This window comes from Suillus clintonianus (assembly GCF_016758775.1).
Source record: "Suillus clintonianus strain FC179 chromosome Unknown DEU56scaffold_68, whole genome shotgun sequence".
NCBI classification, from domain to species: domain Eukaryota; kingdom Fungi; phylum Basidiomycota; class Agaricomycetes; order Boletales; family Suillaceae; genus Suillus; species Suillus clintonianus.
Window position 1 is genome coordinate 38536 of NW_024539292.1, and position 16711 is coordinate 55246.

At 49.5% G+C, this 16711-nt stretch overlaps 4 protein-coding genes across 4 annotated transcripts; 1 reads left to right on the top strand and 3 right to left on the bottom strand.

Annotated features, from left to right (window-relative positions):
* Window positions 1-26: 26 nt before the first annotated feature.
* DEU56DRAFT_818949 (uncharacterized protein) lies at window positions 27-2757 on the bottom strand. The gene is given in 6 exon segments (XM_041353990.1): window positions 27-935; window positions 983-1128; window positions 1180-1879; window positions 1935-2090; window positions 2140-2672; window positions 2683-2757. The coding sequence occupies 5 exon segments, from the start codon at window positions 2653-2655 to the stop codon at window positions 315-317; spliced, it is 2139 nt and encodes a 712-aa protein (XP_041205590.1). The 5' UTR covers window positions 2656-2672; window positions 2683-2757; the 3' UTR covers window positions 27-314.
* A 2515-nt stretch (window positions 2758-5272) lies between these two features.
* On the top strand, window positions 5273-6832 carry DEU56DRAFT_915437 (glycoside hydrolase family 18 protein; the record flags this gene model as incomplete). The annotated part of the gene is made up of 11 exons (XM_041357741.1): window positions 5273-5455; window positions 5518-5531; window positions 5581-5824; window positions 5877-5964; window positions 6020-6043; window positions 6102-6114; window positions 6173-6242; window positions 6370-6379; window positions 6430-6642; window positions 6695-6717; window positions 6773-6832. The coding sequence occupies 11 exons, from the start codon at window positions 5273-5275 to the stop codon at window positions 6830-6832; spliced, it is 942 nt and encodes a 313-aa protein (XP_041205591.1).
* A 402-nt stretch (window positions 6833-7234) lies between these two features.
* DEU56DRAFT_957307 (uncharacterized protein) lies at window positions 7235-8462 on the bottom strand (the record flags this gene model as incomplete). The annotated part of the gene is made up of 9 exons (XM_041359263.1): window positions 7235-7327; window positions 7390-7529; window positions 7582-7674; window positions 7727-7755; window positions 7810-7880; window positions 7932-8061; window positions 8085-8159; window positions 8207-8243; window positions 8297-8462. 9 exons carry the CDS (start codon window positions 8460-8462, stop codon window positions 7286-7288), a joined length of 783 nt encoding a protein of 260 aa, XP_041205592.1. The 3' UTR covers window positions 7235-7285.
* Window positions 8463-9378: 916 nt separating this feature from the next.
* Window positions 9379-15151, bottom strand: DEU56DRAFT_915439 (uncharacterized protein; the record flags this gene model as incomplete). Its single annotated transcript, XM_041357742.1, has 7 exons — window positions 9379-10166; window positions 10217-10472; window positions 10525-10688; window positions 10736-11118; window positions 11172-11401; window positions 11452-13333; window positions 13389-15151. 7 exons carry the CDS (start codon window positions 15149-15151, stop codon window positions 9379-9381), a joined length of 5466 nt encoding a protein of 1821 aa, XP_041205593.1.
* Window positions 15152-16711: the final 1560 nt, after the last annotated feature.

Sequence of the window (16711 nt, forward strand, 5' to 3'; positions counted from 1 at the left end):
ACTTACTCTCGCTGTAATTTATGTCCAAATGGAAAAATCATATTGAACTCTGTCTTTAGTAGGAATTATCATGTTTGTGAGTAGTTCAAATTAAAAGTCTAGGTTGTATTTCTGATGAGGGATTGTAATTCTGCGACTTGCGGTATTTCATCCACGGTAGCTGAAAAACAACTAAGGCCGCTATCGAGTGATGCAGTTGCTCATAATTGAGTACAATGAACATTCTTATTACTGGTAACCACGAAGTCACAGTAGAGCTGCTACGAGACGCCAAGCTACCATCTCCTGGTTCTTTCTCGTACAAACAATAAAAATCAATCATGTCGAGGCTTCTTCCCTTGATGTTTTGACGGAGTCGATGTCTCATCTCCCGGTCTGGGCCTCTTCTGCTTCAGGAGGTTGGGGAGCGGACAAAGTTTTATAACCCCAGCATGCGCACGGTCTTTCGCACGGTCTTGCGCACCACGGAGATATTTTGCAGCTTTTACATGCATATCTTCCCGAAGAGCGTCGCTAAGCACTACCGAGGGATACCCTGCCTCCGCCGTTCGATAGCCATCGTGGAGAGCTTTTGCGAAATGAGTAATATCAGAGAAAACATCAAGGCACGTCTTTGAAAGGACAGCGTTGCAGCTCTTGTGGAGTGTTGGAATGTGGGCGAAGAAGTTTTGGCGTGATGTGTGGCCGACCGCACCAGGGAAGGCCAACTGGAATTGTTGCCACTGAGTATCAAAGCGATGGCCGGCGTTCGCTGTTGTTGTGTCCGTGTGATAGAAGAAGATCCAGGTAAAAGCCCACCATACAGATTCGATGTCGTGCAGGAAATTCATGCGAAATGGAGGGGTGATCAGGGAGCTACCAAGCGAAGGGGTGTCGATAGTTTGGAATAAATAATTCTGGTGTTCTACTTCCACCGCCATGAAATGCATTGTTCCCTGTCGACGGGTTAACAGCGAAAGAGATAATCTTCGAAAAATCTTACCGTTCGAACATCACCATGAGTAGTCTTTGAATCTATCTTTTTCGCGTACTCGAAGTCACCCAATTTCCCGATACCCTCGACCCAAAATGTGTTCCCGACGCTGAAATCGCGATGAACCCAGCCTGCTTTGTGCAAATAATACAAGGCTAAGATTGAATGAGCAACTGAGGAAAGGAGAGTGACAGTTGTTTGCTCACCCTTAAGTGCGTTGGACAAGCAAGTCAGAATGTCGACTAAAGAGGTGAGTTCCTTGATAGTGACTCCGACATCATGGAAGACAGTGCGAGTATGGACTCTGCATGGGATGTCAATGTCTTTTCGCGCAATAATGCCCAATCGTGTGGGAAGAACGGCAGACAGCCGACCAGAGTCAGGTATATTGCCTGTGCTAGATGAATGTGGTTTCGTGGAGAGGACGGGACTGAGATCGATGGACACCCAGGTATGATTATACTCTTCTACAACCTTCGGGTCCAGCGTCTCGTCTTGGGTATCGTCGATTTCGACATCCTTACAGAGCCGGACTCCAACGAAGTGCCTCTTGGCATCTTCCAACTCATCCGGTTGCAGCGCATCCGCACAGGAAACCATGATGTTTTCTAGGATCTCGCCCTCTGATTGACGTCCAGCTTCTCTCCATGAATCTTTGATGGCAACCTTCTTTCCCTCGGCGTCTGTGGCTTCGTACACGCGAGTTCCACGCCCAACCATAGAGTCTGCGCCGTAAGTTGCAAGTTCACATGTCGTGGTGAACACTTCGTCCCCGACAGTGAACTTGTATTGGAAATCCTTCCCATCGCGGATCCGCTCGACAGTGGGGTCCCATCCGAGCATTTTCATAGTAGACGCAGACGCAGATCCAAGAGCGTAAAAGAGCGAGATAACACCATCGATGTTCTAGATGTACCATGCCTGTTAGCACCCCGACACACAGCGCGATACGTTTGCGTACCTCTAAGAAGTTGATAGGTTCTGTAACCGCAAGGAGCGCGCGATTGCTGAGCCACAGTCTCAATTGCGTGTCCTCGATTGTGATACCGAACGCAAACCGACGAAGAGGATCTTCGCGCATGATACTGTGAAGGCTCCAGATTATCTTCTGTTTGTCCTAGAGCAGGCTTTGTGAGCGGACGCCGACAAGATCTATAACAACTTACATCTCGGAGAGAATCGATATTCTGTGCCTTCTTGAACTCGAATGGCACAGCAATATCGAACCAATGTATCTTGGGCACGGTTTTTTTGTTAACTACAAGGTATCCATCAGGCCTGGAAGTATTGTTGCGCTCCGAGAGGGGTGTTCCGTTTGGGTTCGCTAGGAAGGACACTCCGCATTTCGGGACTTGTACCATAATTTCAGCGATGATGCTACCGAGGGGCTTAAACGCATTCTCTTCGGACTCTTTCGATGAGGCAGGTGGGGTAAGGTCCGTCCATCGCAAGCCCCTCTCGTCGTCGGTGAGAATCTCGCTCTCTGTCAACTTGTTGCGTATTTCCTGCAGATCCTGCGGAGAGGGCATGGCACCAACGTATTTCACTAGGCAATCGAATGGAACCTGCAGATACCTTCCCAAATCAGCGAGAACGGCATTGCGGCCTAGTTTTAGATCCCCCGTGCGATAATCAGCGTGTGAGGTATGACGAACGACTGGAGCTGTATCTGGCGGTGGCATTGGGGAATTCTGTGATGGTGGTGTATGAGGGGTGAACATCATAATTCGATGAGGCAAGTAAGGACAATGTGGCTTTGGCAAAATGAAACCGTAATTGTTCCAGAGCCTATTTGTACCTATTTGTTCAGGCTGACGTACGGTTGGATGCACCCGGGGTTAGCCTACAATAGTTGTAAACAGTATAATTTCAGACTGAAACAGATTTTTAAAAGGACCAGTGGGCCTCCGTATTATTGAATCTGAAGTGCGACGTTTGCTGTGGCACTCAAGCTCGTTTACCACGGATGTAAGCCCCGGAGGAGCCTGTCCCATCCATCTCACCAAACCTTTGAACTATGTAGAGTTGATCCCCATGCTCAGATTGGCTTAATGCTACATGTGATTACCTACCCTCCCGCTGTACTTTGTGTCCACATGGAAGTACGACTTTGAATACCTCGGTCTTTAGGAAGGATCCTGTGTGTAAGTAGTTGTCTAGCAAACGTACTCCAGATGTGTAGAACACCATAAGTACACAGGCGCCACGCGTGAGAATGTTCTGTATTCGGAAAGCTGAAGAGGCAGCGGGGCCGTGGGGCACCGTGGGGAAAGAAATTCTGCATGTAAATGTTATGATCATGCTCTTCTGGCACTCCCCCTCTCGTTCTGGCTCTAGTACGCACCACTATGCACATCCAAATGTCAGACTCGTACCACGTGAATGTGGGTTCCGACTGACCGAAAATCTTAATGGGTGGTCGGTACGCCATTTGAATGCCTCAAAAGGGGGTTCAACGGTTGTTGCATTGCAGCCCGAGCGAGAACTTGCATGTTCCTTGACTTTACTTTTAACGTCTTGCCTTAGATCGAGTCCACTCTTCATTTTTTAGCCATTCTCCGGTTGAATTGGACCATGAGGTTCTGTTTCAACCTCTTCGAGTTCCGGTTCCGACTCGTCCTCACATCAGCTGCATTGCTCATGATTCTCCTCATTCTCGAGGCTCGCAAGGTATTGGAAGTCGTCCACAACAGGTATGTGGTAATCTTATCGGATACATCAGACCAGAGTTTTACCTTTGCAAAAATTTGATCTCTGCACTAGAATCTTGAATCGAGAGATCCTTGTTTCAGTGGCTGACTTTCCCACCATGACAAGATATCTACATACGTTCTAGACTGACGATGATCGGAAGGTCATGCATTGTCAAATTTGGTCAGATACAGGCGCCGCATAACTTGCTAGCAAAAGCCAACTGAGCATGGATTGTAGTAAGTGTCTTTTGATTTGTCTGATCAGGTGCTATGGTTTCAAAGCTCCAACAAGTTCATATGTGGCGCATGCGTCCACGGGGTCTAGCTAAGCGCCTGTGCATGCGCAACGGACTGTGTATCCGATTGGCTTGAAACATCTAGCCTACACCTTTTTTTGACTTGTGTCACCACCACTTTTCAGAATAAATATACAGTTCCCCCTAGTACTATCCGGTGCCAAGTCGTATCATGCCCTTTCAAGGTCTCTCGCTTTGTTTCCTTTTTCACATTTCTAAAATCTGGTTTTGTTTCAGAACTGCCAAGAATCCGTTTTAGAGAGCAGAGTCATGCGATCCCGGGCCTTCGACGTGTGTTTTGTCACTGGCTTTTGACGCTTTTGCACGACAGTCATCCTGCCATATGCTGGGATCTCGCGGCAGAGCAACGAATGATGTCAATACTTTTTGAAAGCCCATGCGACCGTGTATGCTATCCAATCTTGGTTCACAGTAAGCCACAAATTTGGAGATATATCATTGTTATCATGAGACTGTAATATACATCCACCACAGATGTCCACGTGGAACACCGAAGTGTCATTCTGAAGCGCAGATGATCGCATTCTGGGCAAACCTGGTGTATGTGCAAGGTCCCAAAAAGTAGAGGCAGTCTATGATGTTGCGCGTGTCATCCCGCAACACCAACCTATAACTTCATAGCATGCGCTGAAGGGCACCCTTTCCCGCGTGAAGGTCCCTTGTTACGATCCCTCTTCAGGAGGTCCCAGGAGGTCCCGCCGTTCACCCCGGTGTCCTAACATTATCGCACCTATTGCATTCGCCATTGATTGCTTCCGCATGCAAACTCGCTCAATTTTGGCATTCTAAATCAGTGCTCCCGAGGGATGGCCTCCGCAACTGTTATTTTTCTTGCTCGATCATATGCAAATACCTCTCGAGCGCATGCACGTACCTGATACCCTCACGCGTCTGTCTGATTACGCATGCTCACCACTCTAACGACTTCCAACATAGACCGACCGTATTCTCAATATGGAATTCCCGCGTCTGACCCAACTTGGGAATCTCGGAGACAAAGAAGTGATGCGTAATGATTTCGAGTCTTGTCATGTGTCCCCTCCCGCCAACGGGGGTCTAACTTTATCGCCAAATCATCTGGCGGTATTCCATGCATCATCGAGTCCATACCTTGGTTTTCGTTCTGATACTGACACCCACTTCTTCTATTAGTAGGACCGGGTCTCTTGGTGCATGTGCCATTGAAGGTCACATTGTGATACGCTAACCCTGGAATGAGGCCTTGATGAAAGGTATAAATGCCAACCGATGGCTAACATTTACTTCATTCTCATCTCCCGCTGCTCATCATGGTGTCTTTCATGCTCTCGAGTCTTGTCAGCGTCTTCGCAGCCATCGGCGGCGTGTTGTCTATGCCTCTTATAGACACGACACTTTCTGCTCGTGCAACACCTGCAGCCCCCCACTTCGTCATTTACAGCGACAAGTGGGTCTCCGGTGAGACTGGTCCTCCTCCCATCAGCAATATCACAGTAAGTATTTGCCAATGATTCATTAGCACGTACTGATTGTTTCTCTGTTCTTTGGGAATCAGGGGTATAATGTCTTGTGAGTCTCGGGGATAAACACGAGCGTTTCGTAGTCTAACTTTCTTCAGTGCTCTCTCGTTCTGGCTTATCTCCGGCCCAGCTGATCAAGCTGAAGAGTGGGCATTGCTTGACAATGCCACACGAGCATCTATCAAGACATCTTACAATGATGCCGGAATTTCTCTTATTGTGTCTGCTTTTGGGTCCTCGGATGCGCCTACGAGTGGGGGATATGATCCTACGACAGTCGCCAATGATCTTGCGGCATTCGTGTTGGAATATGATCTTGACGGTGTTGATATCGACTACGAAGTGGGTTTCTCTCAACGTGCATCATTTCACGTCTGAACGCTCTTTGCGACAGGATTTCAACGCCATGAATGCCATGAATGGATCGGCAGAAACCTGGCTGACGACTTTCACCCAAACTCTTCGTGTTCAGCTTCCGCTAGGTGTGTTGACTAGTTCCATTGTGAGTGATGAGAACGAACTGATCGCATGCTGTAGGTCAATACATTTTAACCCACGCACGTGAGTCCGCCTCAAAATCCAGTGATTGGAATTGGCTAATTTCTCGACCTTTATCTAGCTGTTGCTCCCTGGTAATTGACTCAATCATATTTATGCGACTCGACGCCCTGTTAACCCCCGTGTTTATAGGTTCGCCGCGAATTACACTAGTGGAGCTTATCTGACGGTCAATAAGAATGTTGGATCGTTAATTGACTGGGTGCGTTAGAAAATCATGTAAATTGTCGTGAGCTAATTTGCCCTCTTACAGTACAACATTCAGGCAAGAAATTTTTTTGACAAAGGGTGATTTCATGATACCAATATAATTTTCCCGGTTTAAACAGTTCTACAATCGTGAGCCATCCATTCTTGTCTCTTTGCTTGCCATTGACCAGCTATTCCAGAGGGTACGACGGAGTACACAACGTGTTCTGGCCTCCTTACGACATCGTCGTCGTTGTGGCCGAACACTGCACTCTTCCAGATTGCAGCAGCAGGAGTATCTTTGGACAAGCTGGTGATCGGCAAGCCAGCCACCACTATAGATGCGACCAATGGCTATATGAACACCACCCTACTCGCACAGTGTGTGGACACCGCCTATCAACAAGGATGGGGTGAGTCCAATATTCTACGTGCTTGTCAGCAAGGACTGACGATAATTTGCAGATGCTGGTGTAATGGTGTGGGAGGTGAGCTAAGTAAACCTGTTTGGTGAATGTTGCTAATCTGTCGTGTGACACTTAGTTTCCCGACGCCGCAGCGGCCTGGATTCAAGCCGTACGCGCGTTTGCATTCCCAGAATAAACAGCGCCTGTGACTACTTACTCTCGCTGTAATTTATGTCCAAATGGAAAACCCATATTGAACTCGGTCTTTAGTAGGAATTATCATGTGTGTGAGTAGTTCAAATTAAAAGTCTAGGTTGTATTTCAGATGTGTGGAACACCTACTAGGGGAAAAAAAGTTCAAACTTCGAGTACGAGTCAGTAACAAGTATGTGGGATGTAAGCGTCAAACAAGTCCAACTTTTAGTCCACTTCAGAGTCCGATTTAGTGTAAAAGTCACCAAACCCAACCCTACGGCTCAGAACAGCCGCCGCATCCGCCGCACTTTGGGCCGTACTTTTTGGCGCCGTACGGTTGGTTTCCGGGATGTTCTCGATTTAGTGAACCGGCAACTTGGGCTTACATAAAGAGTGTCATAGAAAATGAAGGGAATGTCAAAAGGGAAGAGGGAAGAGGGAGAACATTTCTGGATCATTGCGCGGTCGTAGTTGTGCCGGAATCAAGGTAAAACGTCTGGAAGCCAGTTAGTGACTCAGTGAGTTCAGGCAGAAAGTTGAACAGCTTTGACAACTAACAATAGGTGAGACTTGGTAATCGGGATCGTCTTGAGCGGCATTATAGGCGCCGATATCACCGACAAAGAATATAGTGTTGTCATAAATCTTATAAGCGATAGTCGTCTCTGCCTTCTGGCCGTCGAGATTCACGTAGTGAACTGAGACATGTGTCAATGATAAGCAGACGACGAAAGAATCAAGACAGCACACCCTTCAGTTCAAGAGTTTTTGGATCGAATGTCCAAATAGCCGACTCGTCCGCATTATTCTGGCCCACAGGGACGGGTGGGGAATGCACAGGTGCTATGAATGATGTGTTATTAGTATTTGATCTGCGATAGTCGTGCAGCCTTACTTCTAATGACGTTGCCAAACCCGACGGCTCTGTCGATGGAAAAATATCAACGTTTATCCGGATTCTTTTGTAAAAACACCGACGTTGAGGAGCCAGGGGCGAGAGTATCGTTGCTCGTTGACCCGATATAAGAAGGTCCAGGAAATGCGGCGTTCTACCAAGTATTTGTGAATTGTAGAAAACAAAAAAAAGTGGGGGATCGTACGATGGCCTGTATGTCGATAAGCCCTTTTTCAGACCGAGGTTTGGTGAACGACACATGCAGGTCCTCGCTCGAGTCACCGACGAAGTTTACGCCATTTCTGAGCTCAGCAGATTTTTCAATAGGAGGAGTACTGATGGCGACGGGAATTCTTACATTCCTGAGGCCCAGTTATACAAGTACCCTAACTGTCCGCCATCATAGCTCTTGACAAGGATCCGACCAGTGTATCTGAAAGGCTTGAAAAAAACTTGATTGAATTTTTCAAGCAGACTCACATCTTGGGGGAAGCAGGCGACGGGGATGGCTTCGCTCCTGCGCCGATATATCAGTTCGTGCAAGTACTCGAAACATATGTTTAGAGGTACCAGCTGCTCTTGGCGTCCATGCATAACCTGGCTGAGCACGACCAAACTTGGGAGGCGAAATTGGCAAGCCACGAGCTAGTCGCTGCGCATTCGTCAATGCTGCAACGGCACTCGAGACGGAGAGAACCAGTGCGATGACACAGCTCAGCAGCACAAAAGCCCGCATGACGGTAGGTCACTGAAACGGTGGCGGCGTTTCTTGAATGAACCTTTAATATATGATCGAGTTTTAACTTTCCATGCGTCTGATTCACCTTGGCAGTCAAAAAAATGACGGACGGACCTCAGGTACGAAGTGATCGGTCGATTGACAAGTCGGCTCCCTCCATGTTCCAAGCCAGGCCACTGAACACTCACACACGGCAAGGCCAGACCGATGGGCGGCTGTGTTCGAAGCGTCCTTGGATGTCCTCATGCCAACTCGGAACCGGTCACGCCTGCGGGTGCTTCAGGCCGTCGACCGTTTGCCACAGGTACACCCGTCAGTACTATAAGCCTGTGGCATATATATCATGCGAATAATTGATCTGTGCGTCAAGTAGTGAATTTACATTTGATCACTCAGTGTAAGCTGTAGTCTCGAACCAGCCAATGTCATCTCACAAATTGCTGAACTAGCCTCCAGCAACTTGGGATGAATCAGGCTGGTTCGAAAAAAGTCTTCCCTGGCCAGACCTTTAGGAGGATGTTACTAATAAGTAGTTCGATTTGCGGCTGCCAGTGGGCGATCCTTGACACAGTGGCACCAACCCTAGTAGCGGTATGATCGGCGGCATTCAAACAGGGCAAAACATTGTTACAAATACACCAATATACAGTATTTGCTAGTGAACAACAAACGATGGGGTTGAAGTAAAGTTGCTATTGAATTCAAGGTTGTTGGTGATTAAATTTCGCACCCAGGTCATATATAAGTGCTTAAATAGAGTATAGATATATGTCTTAATGAGCAGTATGGTAGTGATCCGAAACGCCAAGTAAGTAAAAGCACTAAGAATTTCAGTGGTACAGAGTCCGTGGTATCTGATGCTATAAGATTCAAGTTGGTGCAGGCGAGAGTGACAGTAGATGAGAAATAACGTTCACTGAACAGTGCATCCTGATGACTTCTCGGCTCCCCATTTCCTTTGACGGTCTGGTTCGGCGGGCATTGTGCCCGGAATGTGGCGTGATGAAGTGTCCATATGATCATTGACAGCAGTCATAGCATGGGCATAGAAAGGTATCTTGTCAGGAACTGGCGGACCAACTTGTGAAATGGTATCGGTATCGGGCTCAACTATCGACAGGAACGATTTACGGGGTTCTTGACGGCTTGACTGGCTGTCAGCTGTCCTCATGCTACCAGCATTGGGCACTGTACTATTACTTGACAAGGAATGAGGTCGTTCTTTGGAGATCATATTCGACGGGAGCTTAGACAGTTTTCGTTTAGAAACGACATCATCGTGAGACAGAGGCTGAGGAACCGGTGACGGCGACGCGGAAGGGGGATGCCTATTCTCTGTCGCCAAGGAAGAACGAGAACGTTTGAAAGGGTTCATAAACTTGTAGGCGTTGGGAGGAGTAGGTGAGGGCGATTGTGATGAAGGCGTAACATCCAAACTTGGTCGTGGAGAAGGCGTAACGAAGGAGACTTCAGAGGGAATAGTCGCTGATAAACGAGGAGGATGCAGGCCATTCAATCCATCGAGTGAGATACCAGCGGAGGTCCCTTGTTCGGCGTATTGTGCGTAAAGCAACAGTTGAGAGCGGAGGTCACATGTGGGAGGAGCTTCAGGAGCACATTTTGAGTGAGTGATGAGATTACACTTGTCGCAAATGACGGCACTCCATTTGACACTTCCCATACAGACTCTGCAGACCATGGCTACAAACATGATCAGCGAAGGTAATGGACCACAAATTCGGGCTACCCACGTTTCCCAAAGGTGGTCTTGATAAAGGAGTGATCCCTAGGGGTGAATGGAGTATCCTCCGAAAGGGAAATTGGCGAAGTCGGTCCACTGGATAATCTGCGCCTTGGAGATTTTGATGGCTCCTCTTGAACTGAGGCCACCGAGATGGGCGAATCGATTCTCTTTGCATCCATAGACGCAAGGTATGCAATGTCAGTCTTTTGGAGATCAGTGCTAACACGCCTGAGAAAAGGTATGCTATCCTGGGGACGAAGCTCCTAAATGAAATCGATTAGCAACACCTTGCATGTTATCCGGAAACGCACGAACCTTGAGAACATCCCAATTTTTCTTCAACCAGGGGTGTTCGCACAATTGCTCGGCGTCAGGTCGCATCAAGGGTTCCTTCTGGAAGCATTGGTGAAGGAAGTCCTTCAACGGTTCCGAGCATTCTTCAGGGATTGGCATCTCTTCCTCAACAATGCGGAACATCACTGCGTCTCCATCAGATATGCACCCAGAGTGATGGTCACACTCATACCTGTCATGGTATTGGTGATATCCCCAAATGGCGGACGCCCAGTAAGAAGTTCGACAACAGTACATCCCAACGACCAAATGTCAGACTTCGTTGAAGCCCCTTTGAGCTCGATGACCTCTGGGGCCATCCAGTTCGGTGTGCCAGCAACGTCCTTCTCTCGTTCTATAGCCTTCAGGTTCAGGGAAACGCCGAAATCCGAAAGCTTGATATTCCCCGTCTTTGTAGTGAGAATATTGGCGGCTTTCAAATCGCAGTGGACAACATCGCAACAATGCAAGTAATGCAAGCCCTCAAGAATCTTGACAACGTAGCTTGCCACAAGATGCTCGTTCAACTTGCCGAAGGCTTTCAGCATCTGGCCCAATGAGCCGCTTTCAGCATACCTACATCAAACTGATCACGGAGACGTCCAACAAGAAATTAGGACTGTACTCACTCCAGAACGATATTGAGATATTGGTCATCTCGAGCCATCCCTTCATACTTGACAATGCTTGGATGTGAAAGCCTTTTCATCAAGTCCACCTCCCTCATAAGCTGTGCAACTTCGTCTTCTTTCAGGCCTTCTAATCGGATTCGTTTGACTGCTACCATTTGCCCGGTTGTCAAATTCAGAGCCCGATACACTGTGCCGAACTGTCCGCGGCCGATGCAATTCCCAAGTTGCTTATAAAAATAAAGTCAAAAACTGCACATTAGCTTGTGGGAGAACTCACAAAGTGAGTCGCCTGTTTCCCTTCTTCCTTGACTATTACAGTTTGCCGTACAGCGCTTCCGTCCCCGGAGTCCCTTGACATCAAGTCACTCGCACTTACATTCGCAGAAGCCACCCCCAGATTGACCATGCTTTCGTATCGAGACCTCCGCGGTCTGCCCAACTCCTCATGTGAAGTCGGCCGACTGCATCTTCGAGCTCGGTGATCTTCAACGTCACTCTGGAATCGACCACGCAAACGGGGAGCATCGGGGTTATTTGTGACACCGCCCCTGGCAGTAGAATCGGGAGATGGTGTGGCACGAGCAGCATGTTCCCCTGACACGGCACGCGGGAAGGGGACAATAGGAGGATCGTCATCTTTTGGAGTCCCAGGATCGTCGATGCTATTCCGAGGATAATAGACCCCATTTCTGCGAGCACCATTCCGTGTACTCTGACGGCGCAGAATAACTTTGGACCCTGGTGAATTCTCTGAGCTGGCATCCAAACGGAGCACTGAAGTCTTCGGCATCAGGACATCCGCGCTATGGCTTGAGCGATGAGGTGGCCTTCGGACTGTGGATTCCGTACTATCATTGGGTCGTGATACCCCAACAATGGAAGGTTTTCTGGCCGGAGAAACTGACAGAGAACTGGAACTAAGAGGCGTATCTACATGGTTTGACGATGTTGCAATCGGGATTGGTCGAGAAGGGCTTGGAGCTTGTGTCTTGAAAGCGTCAAGAAAATCATCGGGCCATTTGCCTTTGCCGAGCCGCACACGAACCTGCGCTTCTGTTTCTCGCTCCCGCGAGGGTTCTCTAGGCTGCAAATTCTCCTTCCTGTGGTTATTGGAACTCGACCCACAGGCACTGTTCTCCTCCTCCTCTGCGAGGCTAACCAAATCAGGTACACCTGGCTCGCTCGGGTGTCGCTCTCTCAACCGAGGTGTAGGTTCTCCACCACCCCGTCTCCTACTCATTTCTTCTGCCATGGAGGCTGCCACCGAGCTTGCCTCCGTTCGCGTGAATGAGGGCGCTTCAGAGCAAGAGGTCGCCTCAGTTGTGAAAGTCCTGATAGTGCCAAACTTATTTTGGTTGCTGCTGCTTGCCCGTCTAATGTCAAAGATACTGGAGAAGGCAGTGTTATCAGTGAGATTGCTGGATGTTCTTGACTGTCGTTGGGGATAGTCGGCATCATAGCCCGCCGTCGACGGACTGGGCACCTGCGAGGTCGAAACTTGAGGGAAGGGAATGTCAAGTGGCTGGAGGCTGGAGAGGGGGCTGATGCTACTGTCATCTGGAAGTCCACTTCGAGAGTGCGCACGAAAGGGAGATCTAGGGGTCGGAGATGGACCCGTAATGGGGGGAACCTCGTCGATTTCATGATCGCTATTACTGGGTGGTGTGCTTCCATCTCTGACGGGGACTCTCTTAGCTGTCCCAGCAGATGTTCCCGACTCTGGACTATCAGGCCGCAATGGGGGAAGCAAACGTTCATGTGGACTCCGCATTCCGCGAATCGGACCGGAAGGAGAAGTTGGAGAGACCGATCGCGGCAGCAGATTCGGTGTGGAAGAAGTGGCGCGAGAAATCGCCGGAGAGTAAGGACCGTTGCTTGAGGCTATGATGGCACCTTTCCTGCCTTGACCGGTAATGACCTTGGCACGACCGACGCTAGGGTCTTCAAAAAGTTTAATCAACGAAATGATGGTACGTGCCACACGGCAAAGGGTTTCTGGAGTTGCCTGAATGAGATCATCACGATAGAAGATGTCGTCGGAAGGAACACCGTGTTGCGAGCACGCTGCAATGAACCTGGTGATGTTGCTTGTGTGCTTGAAACCATCTTCACGGTGGTCGATGCGAGTTATGGTCCCAGAACAATGCTTGTTCATCAACCTGACAAGATGCAACATTAAATAGCACGCCAGTCGGAATAGCTGTGAAGACTTACTGACAAAGAACAACACCATCACGAAGGGCCTCGCAAAAGAGCTTTCTCTCTCTTTCCTCTCCAGCAGAGCTGAGTGCGATAGAACCAACACCGCCCACGGCAACATGGCTAGAACTGGCGCTGGCACCGCCACTCTTTCCCCAAACGCGTTCAAGCCTGATTAAGGGCTGCAAGCGCACCTCTACTTCCGCCCACTCCTTCTGCGCATCACTGCGTGCAAGATGCGGTGGTGCTTTCCGTAATTCTTTGCACAGAAGCGACGTTGCAGCACGGATAACTTCACGCTGCTCTGGAGTGGAAGGAGAGATAAGGGAAGTAGTTGAGAGATTAAAGTGTCGATTCTGGGCGTATGCGGCCGTGCGCTGAGAAGGTGATGTAGCACGTGGACGCACGGTTGACTGAGGCGAACATGCTCGAGGCACAGGGGAGGCCGTGGGTCGCCGATGCACGTCAATGGAGCCTCTCCGAGAGGATTCGCCAGACGCCTTTCGCGGCACTTCTGCAGATGGTCTTCGGGAAGTGTCAAAAGAGGGCCTTTGTGGGGTATCAATAGAACCTCTCCGTGACACATCTACTGAGGGTCTCCTTGATGCATCCACAGAAGGCCTACGGGCTGGAGTTGATGACGGTAGTGGACTGGAGGAGTTCAAGGGAAGATGAGATGCAGATGCAGAGGTAAGCCCCTGATACGATGCGGGAGTCATGACTTGCTTCAGAGGCGTCCTTGCGTGTGCAGGACTCACAGCACGACTTGGAGTGGGAGAGGAAGGTGGACTGCTGCTAATAGGCAGGTGAGTTGCACTCGAAGCCATGGGCGTTCTGGACAGGTCGCCCAACTGCCCTCGGGAGCCAGACAGGGGTGTCGGGGTATTCGGCGGACTTGGCAAATCATGGCTTCGCCTAGGTGTGTCAATTGACGAACGTCCCCTTGGGGTAGAGAATATTGGAGATGGACGGAGTTTACTTGACCGAGGGGAGGCTGCACTAGGGTGGTCAGGCGTTGCAGCGCCACTGCGGTGGTCATGGCGCGATGCTAATGGCTGAGGACTGCTAATGTCCTTGGACTTAATGGGCTGAACACTAGCGCGCCGCGTGCGATCGCGCGCAGGTGTGATAGGGCCACTTGTTGGTGGTGCCATTGCTGCAGGCTGCGACGGACCCGACGGCAAATTTTGGGATGAGAGATGGAGAGCAGGCGAAGACATAGATGCCTGCCGCAGGGACGGGGTAGAAAAACTCGTGAATCCAGCCTGGCGTGATTTGGTGACTACATCCGCGTTATTGCCAGCAGGCGCTCCAATTGCATTGGTGTGACTTGCGTCAAGGGGGATCGATGTCGATGTCGACACCCGTGCAGCTCTGCGCAGCCCTACCCTTGATTCCAGTCGTTTCAGCATGCCAGACATAATCTTATCCTTCTCCTGCCCTTTCACAGAAACGTGATCTTCAGGCGCTTTCTCCTTGCCTTTACCCTTCGCGGAGACAGTTGCAAAGTCATCAATGGGTGGCAGTCCTTTCGCTCTGGAGCGTGTTGCGGTCTTCAAACTTTGTTCTAATGATGATCGGAGTCGCTTGAAAGTCATTGGTGTGGTCTCAGGCATCTCTTGAGCAGAGATGTATGTCGACGACGATGAGGGCTCTGGAGTACGAGGCAAGGCCTTCTGCGGCGGGTCGCGCCTGGTGTTACCAAAGTGGAGAGAGACCATATGGAAGGGGTTGGGAATATGTGACTTTGGACCGCTCGAGAGGGCGATTGCTGCCATGTGTGAGCCGCATGTAATGCCGAGATCTCGACAGAACTATATGACTAACGATGTACGACCGCGTACACTTCGCTTCAAGGCGGGGCGAGTGCAACGTGCACGATAGTAGCTAAGTGACCCTGCGAATAGAGATTCCGAAGTCAGTACAGTGTGGACACTTAGTAAAGTTACGAAAGAGATGAATTCATATCCTAGTACTCCACTTCGCAAAGCGGCAAGGAGCCACGAGCAAGGGAAAGATCAATTCGGAAGGCACACCCACCAAGAACTTGATCTGACACTGCAAATCCTGTCAGTTTGTGGCCGGAGCACAGCAAGGACAGTACTGTGGCTTGTCACCACAAGCCTGATAGGCAAAAAAGGTGGCGACTGAAGAGAAGGATGCAGTAATTACCAGGGATTTGAAAGAGCAATATTCCCCCCGAGATTCAGACAGGACCTGTAGCCAGTAATAGATTGAGATCTATCCGGGAGAAGCAACGCGTGCGCCCCGGGAACAGGAACGTCCAATGATAAGCAGTCGTGAAATGAAATGATGCGCGGGTCGACAAGGACGTCGACGTCGGGTGCAAGAGACATGACCTAAAGACTATCGTGACTAGTTCGCATAGCCTAGTTACAGTGACCAACTCCAACAACTAGTGCTATGCACTCAGGCTGGCAGCCGCTGCTGTAGTGAATCCGTAAATTTACTATCCAAGTTAAAATTGGCAGCTTGTGACAGCAAAAGCAAACATGTACACAGTGCTAGTAGTCCTTTAGGTCGTAATGCTATTCGTCCGTGCGACCTTCATATGACATTCGTCTCGAAACGTGATACCCACCGGAAGGTTATTCGGGTCATTAACCAGAAGCCGATGTGCCCTGTCTCGCTTATGAATGATGTGCGGATGACGCTCTTCTTACCTTTAAGAAGGCAATCAGTGGGCATCAGATAGGATCAGATATGCCTCAGTTCTTTAGGTACCACACCAGCTGACCTGTGCTAGCTAACAGCTGACTCGCCACCCCAAAGGGGATTACAACAAATGAAGATCGCCACATCAGTCAAACAGCCAGATGCCATCACTGAAGCGGGTGCCACGGCTTATTCTCCTGCCCAATGATGATCCTGCCCGGTATCGGAGCAGTGACCGCTACAATTGGACTCGGCTCATCCCAAGATAGTGATGCGGAGAAACCATATGGTTTAGATTAGGCTGGTGCTTCGCGAAGTTCACGTGTATTAACGGAGCATCCACCAATGCTTCTTAGACCCACGTAGGACAGGGACAAAAACGCACTGAATTCAATAAGAGACTGCCATTCTGGAGAGGCCCATCAATGAAGCTTGAGAAAGGAACTTGCCGAGGGGCGCACATACTATTAGCATATCAATTAGGAGTAAACCCATGAAGATACTGAACGTGTGAGCGCGAGGTTCCCTCAGTCGCCGTCGACTCCCCGATGGCGAGAAAGCATGAGGAATCCATGAGAATACTTGTGATTGCAGGGCCTTCTATAACGTGATGATGTCAACAGTCACACGAGGGAGGCATGATACGGCGCGCCCCTTACGCG

Bases quoted from the DNA above. Each gene is read 5' to 3' on its own strand.
- DEU56DRAFT_818949 (XM_041353990.1), bottom strand. From the start codon at position 2,655: ATGCCACCGCCAGATACAGCTCCAGTCGTTCGTCATACCTCACACGCT. The intron at 2,091-2,139 runs GTAAGTTGTTAT...AGCCTGCTCTAG, and splicing joins ATATCGATTCTCTCCGAGAT to GACAAACAGAAGATAATCTG. The intron at 1,880-1,934 runs GTACGCAAACGT...TGGTACATCTAG, and splicing joins AACCTATCAACTTCTTAGAG to AACATCGATGGTGTTATCTC.